The 5,525-nt window shown below is 37.8% G+C and overlaps 1 protein-coding gene across 2 annotated transcripts in view; it reads right to left on the bottom strand.

Annotated features, from left to right (window-relative positions):
* Positions 1 to 1,200: 1,200 nt before the first annotated feature.
* TOMM70 (translocase of outer mitochondrial membrane 70) overlaps positions 1,201 to 5,525 on the bottom strand; it is a 38,569-nt gene continuing 34,244 nt past the window's right edge. For both annotated transcript variants that reach the window (XM_058437581.1, XM_032150309.2), the window contains exon 12: positions 1,201 to 3,459. In XM_058437581.1, coding sequence (XP_058293564.1) covers positions 3,306 to 3,459 — 154 coding nt within the window. In that variant the 3' untranslated portion in view covers positions 1,201 to 3,305. The remainder of the gene's footprint in view (positions 3,460 to 5,525) is intronic.

Genomic DNA, 5,525 nt, shown 5'->3' with positions numbered 1-5,525 from the left:
CAAGACCCTTCACTACATCTGCAAAGCCCATTTTTTGCCAACTAAAGTAACATTCACAGGTTGCAGGGATAAGGATGTGGCTATCTTTTGGGGAATCATTACTCATCCTATCAGTGTGGTAAAGCTTGCAAGTAAATTAAAATTGTCACTTTGTTCACAAATTAATTTAGCAGAGGATGGGAATAGGACTAATTATAACCCGTATTCCCACAACAACTCCTAAGTTATTTCCTTATAAATACAAATTCCATACAGGAGAGTCTTGGGTAATTGTTATTCTATACTCAGAAGTTTCCTGGTTTGGTTATATTGTCCTCCTGTTACAGTCTTATGATAACAATTAGTTGACTTCTACAGGTACAAACTACTATTTAAACTACAATTTGAGTTCCCAGAGGGCAGAAAGTTCTGTCTGAACTGTTTTACAGCCAAAGTTGCTTTTTATTGTTTTGGGATGTATTCTCTACTTACACCACAATTTTCAAGGATGATTATTTCAGGTATGCTTTCTGAGAGATTCCATGTGGTTGAGAACTATGATCAATCTCACTGGTGAAACCAGATTCAAAATAAACTTATCCACAGGGTCCATGTCTGATTGGCAACCTTCCAGGCTGCTGTGCATGTATGGGTAAGGTAGAGGCAAGGAATGAAATAAGTTGGCTCTACCAGCTCTCCGTGGAGCGTTGTTTCACAGTAGGAGGGGTGGATGCTCTCAACAAACTCCACCATTCATACCAACAAACTTATTTTGCTTCATATACTAACATTTCCAGTATGTTCCTATTTTCAAAGTTATTTTGAGTTCACAAGAGATTCACTGTGAATTTACCCAATAGCATAATAAATGAATAAACTTTTTTTTTTTTTTTTTTGAGACGGAGTCTTGCTCTGTTGCCCAGGCTGGAGTGCAATGGCGTGATCTCAGCCGGTTCGCTGCAACCTCTGCCTCCCGGGTTCAAGTGATTCTTCTGCCAGCCTCCCAAGTAGCCGGGAACATAGGCGCCCACCACCACACCCAGCTAATTTTTTGTATTTTTAGTAGAGACAGATTTCACTGTTAGCCAGGATGGTCTCCATCTCCTGCCCTCGTGATCTGCCTGCCTCGGCCTGCTGAAGTGCTGGGATTACAGGCGTGAGCCACCATGCCCAGCCTAAACTACCTATCTTTCTATTTAAAGAATAGATAGATAGAAGAGCTTGAATGTAATATTTATTTGGTGAATTTACATGTGAGGTCATTTACAAAAGAAAGATACAGACAGATGCAGCTTTCAGTGCAGTTTCAAATATTTTCACAACAGGCAATAGTCCATGAGAATTTGGAATGACAGTATAGAATGGCACATGCTTCAGTTTCCTTTGTGTTTCTCTGCCCAACCCCAAGGTGAAAGAAGGGAGAAGAGTAGAAGAAAATGTCAGTGTTAATGTAAATACAGCCATGCAAATAAAAACTTTTTTAAAGTCAGAGGTCATTCAGAGATGTAGAACATTTCTGTATTTGGGGGTTCTCAGAAGGTGCATAATTTAAAAACAAAATGCAGCAGTCTCAAACTTCCCATCATCCAAATCATCTTGAATTATATTAACTGCACCAACTAATTAGTGGCCTCCTCAATATTTTCTAAAGATTGACTTTGAAAGGGAGTCATTTCTAATAGTTTCTAAAAAAGATAGCATTTGTAGACAAATCTTTTTGGTTTCAACAGAATTAAGCACCCTTAAGGGGTGTAAAAATGCTCCTTTACTCCCAACAGTGTAAACCATAATTATAATTCGTTCTTAAATAAACCTCTCCCCATCCTGAGTATTTCAAAACAAAAGACACCTGAAGAACACAACCCTTCCCTCACCAGAAAAATCTAGCATATAAGCAAAAGGATGGTCTATAAAAGTGGAAAATGGAAATAAATTGTAAAGTGATTTCTAAGTAAGGAGGTGGAGTAAAGCTAAAACACTGTCGGTATCCCTAGTGAAGACCTGGACCTGGGTAGTTAGTCCTTAGAGATCAAGGTTAGCTCACTACAAAAAAAGCACTCTACATGTCCTCAGCATCTTCAAAAATAAGTGGCTCAAAATTCCTTAAGCACATGTAGCCATAGTTAAAGCACTAAACTTGTTATTTCAGGAAATACTATGCTCTGGCTCCAAGTCTTACATCCTTTTTGACCCTTTAGCCACATGTCCTTCACTAGAAATTTTAAGCTATTTAAATACTCCCATATACCACACTTACTCTACCTTTATTTGGGTTTTACATACAAGCAATCTGCACTTTGATTTTTAAAAAGTTCTAAAATTTTTTAAAGAGATGGGGTTTGCTATATTGCCCAGGCTGGAGTGCAGTGGCTATTTGCAGGTGCAATCATCATGGCACATTACAACCTCGAGCTCCTGGTCTCATGCCTCTTGCCTCAGCCTCCCAAGTAGGTGAGACTATAAATAGTATATACAGTGCCACTGTACCCTCTATCCTACACTTTTAAAAGCTCACCATTAAATAGTACTAATTATTATAGAAAATAGTCACAGACAATTATAAACACACTTCTGTTTCATCTTACCTCTTTGTCTGGTCCACTCCCCCATCAATACTCAGTCTTCCAGCACATATATCAATTAGAATATTTTGCATCTACATAATTTACTGTAAGAAAATCTGCTGTTGTGGACTTTAAGAAGAATGTACACTATCCATTAGAGTGGAAAGGGGCCAAGAGGATTAATAAGTGCCACCAAGTTTCTAAAACTCTGCAGAATCAGAGGCATTGTGCATGCTGACAATGGTTTAAAGGGTCTCTCAATTTTACTTTAATCCCCCATTTAACCTGTTTCTTTCAAAAAATCAATTGAAAGCCGTTAATTGAATATAAATCTATTTTACAGCATTTGCTACGTTAATTTAAAAATCAACATGCTGTAAAATACTTACATTATTCACACATATATATAAAGACGAAATCATCCAGAACATAATCAACCCCCAAGACCCATTAAAAAAAAAAATCAACAAATCAGTTTTTATTTGCATGGCCAATTATCATTTGTACTCTTTGCAACTTTATTTAAAAATCCCTTTAACATGTTCTAATCTTTTGTTGCACAGGGAATAAAAGCTGCAAGACTGCCAACTTCCTTCAACAGCCACACCCACAACACCTAGACATGAAACAGATGTAACAAATAACACCACAAACAGAAATACTAATTTCCACCATTCAACACAGTTCACGACAGTGTCTTTAGGGTTCAGCTGAAGAGGGGGTAAACTTTTAAAAAGAGGATCAGTCTGCTTTCCCCCTGTTTTATAATGTTGGTGGTTTTAATCCGTATTTCTTTGCAACTTCTGTCTGGGCATGGGCGGCATCACAAAGTGAATACAGATGGGCCATCTCCATTTCCGATTTGGCCAGGTTAATAGCTTTGTTGAACATGTCAATGGCTTTCTCCATGTTTCCTCTAAAAGAACAAAATTTTTAAGTCTCAGATTCAACAAGCACTTCACAATATTCAATGAAGGTTGTAAGTGATGCTACATGAAGTCTGACCACTAAGCTTCTACTATGATTCTAGTAAAATGCTTCTTTTAAAATAAACAAGAGTACCTACCACATTGAAAGCACTCAATGAATGTCAACTACTATTACAAATACTATGTGCTTACATTATATCCCTTGTATTCTGTGTTTACTGATAAGAACAGTGAGACTAGGGAAATTAATTGGCTTATTTAAAATCACAATTCCATCTGGTTCCTAAATTCTGCATGTTTCTACTGTTAACATGAGACTCCTTTAGAAAGCAGTGACATAATATCGGGACACTAATGACATGCAAGGGCCTCACCTTAAGACTGATGTGGGCCCACCTCTTTCTGTTTCATCTCTTACCAGCATGTCCCCAACCCCATGCACCTCTACTCTTCAGGCAGTCTATGTGAGTTCCTTGATTGTGCTGCACACTCACACCTACTCAATAAATACTCAAGATTTATTGCCTCTGCCTGATTCTGGTCAAATCCACAGCTATCTAAGAACCAACTGTTTTAAGTAACTAGTATTAGCTACATATATATGCAATCCTACAAAGAATATTAAGTCCCTACTCTCTCTATATATATACCTGCATATACAGAGAGTCTAACTGGCATACATGTTAGTAAGGTACATTTTACTGGCATATGTGCCAGTTAGACTCATTATATGCCAGTAAAAGGTACCACTAGGGTGACTATATTTAATCTCCTATTACAATATATGGCAACGTGATAGACTTATTTTTAAAAAAACTTTTTTCAAGAGTTCATGTTCTGGCATTAGGCCAACAGCTAGCAGATCTGCAAAATCCTAGGATAATCTGCAATTTCATTTATTCAAATTCACTTATTTAATTGTAAGGTTCAGAATGGATTTTTTAAAAGTTCAATTAACATGTGAACAAAATTCCATCAAACCTTAAATCAGAGGTCTTTAATTAACCCAGGATCTATGAAAGCCTTAAATTAAAAGCGAAGTGTTTTTGTGTGCATTATTCTAAGAAGGATCCACAGCTTTGCTCAAAAAAGATTAAGAACTACCACCCTATCCTATTCTAGTACAAGAATATTTTATTCACATGAACAAATTAGCAATTAAGAAATAATTTAGGCCAGGTGCAGTGGCTCACACCTGTAATCCCAGCACTTCAGGAGGCTGAGATGGGCAAATCACTTGAGGCCAAGAGTTTGAGACCATCCTGGCCAACATGGCAAAAGCCCATCTCTGCTAAAAATACAAAAAGTTAGCTGAGCATGGTGGTGTGTGCCTGTAGTTCCAGCTACTTGGGTGGCTAAGGTACAAGAATCGCTTGAACCCGGGAGGCAGAGGTTGCAGAGTCAAGATTGTGCCACTGTACTCCAGCCTGGGCTAGAGACTCTGTCTCACAAAAAGAAGAAAAAAAAACCTTAATATTTACATGCCACTGTGGGTACAGAATGGTTCAAAAGAAACACAATTTTTTTTTACCAGCCTATATATATTCTGCCTACTGTAGAACAGGAAGAGGACTACAGGAGGGGCTGAATGATAGGGAATTAAGAAAACTCATGCTGCTTCCTGACAAGTGATAATGCCAAGATCAGTGACTGTGGTATCAGTGATACATGAGCTCAAACCCTGTCTTCTCTATTGGCTTACTGTGCAACCTTGTAAACCTAAGCACTCTGGGCATCAGTTAAATTAGGGATCATATAATCTCCACCTTTATAAAGATGGGGATGAAGAGTAATTGAAATAGTACTTAGAAAACATCTAAAGTTTAGTACTTGGCCTGGAGTAGGAAACTCAAATGAATGGCAATACCAATATTAAGATGGTATACAATAAACCCCATATATAAAACAGCTGTCACCTTTTAATGGTAGATCTTAAGAGCAACTCTGGATAAACATTTACACAAAATAAGAGGTTAAGGACAGAGATGCAAAAAATGTTCTTATCCAACTCAGGGTGCTCTGAGTTGACGTTGCAACTTGCCCAGTCATTCGG

Source organism: Hylobates moloch, unplaced genomic scaffold, assembly GCF_009828535.3.
Source record: "Hylobates moloch isolate HMO894 unplaced genomic scaffold, HMol_V3 SCAFFOLD_4, whole genome shotgun sequence".
Taxonomy (NCBI): domain Eukaryota; kingdom Metazoa; phylum Chordata; class Mammalia; order Primates; family Hylobatidae; genus Hylobates; species Hylobates moloch.
The sequence above is the reverse complement of the archived record's forward strand: the minus strand, read 5'-3'. Positions and strand labels throughout refer to the sequence as shown.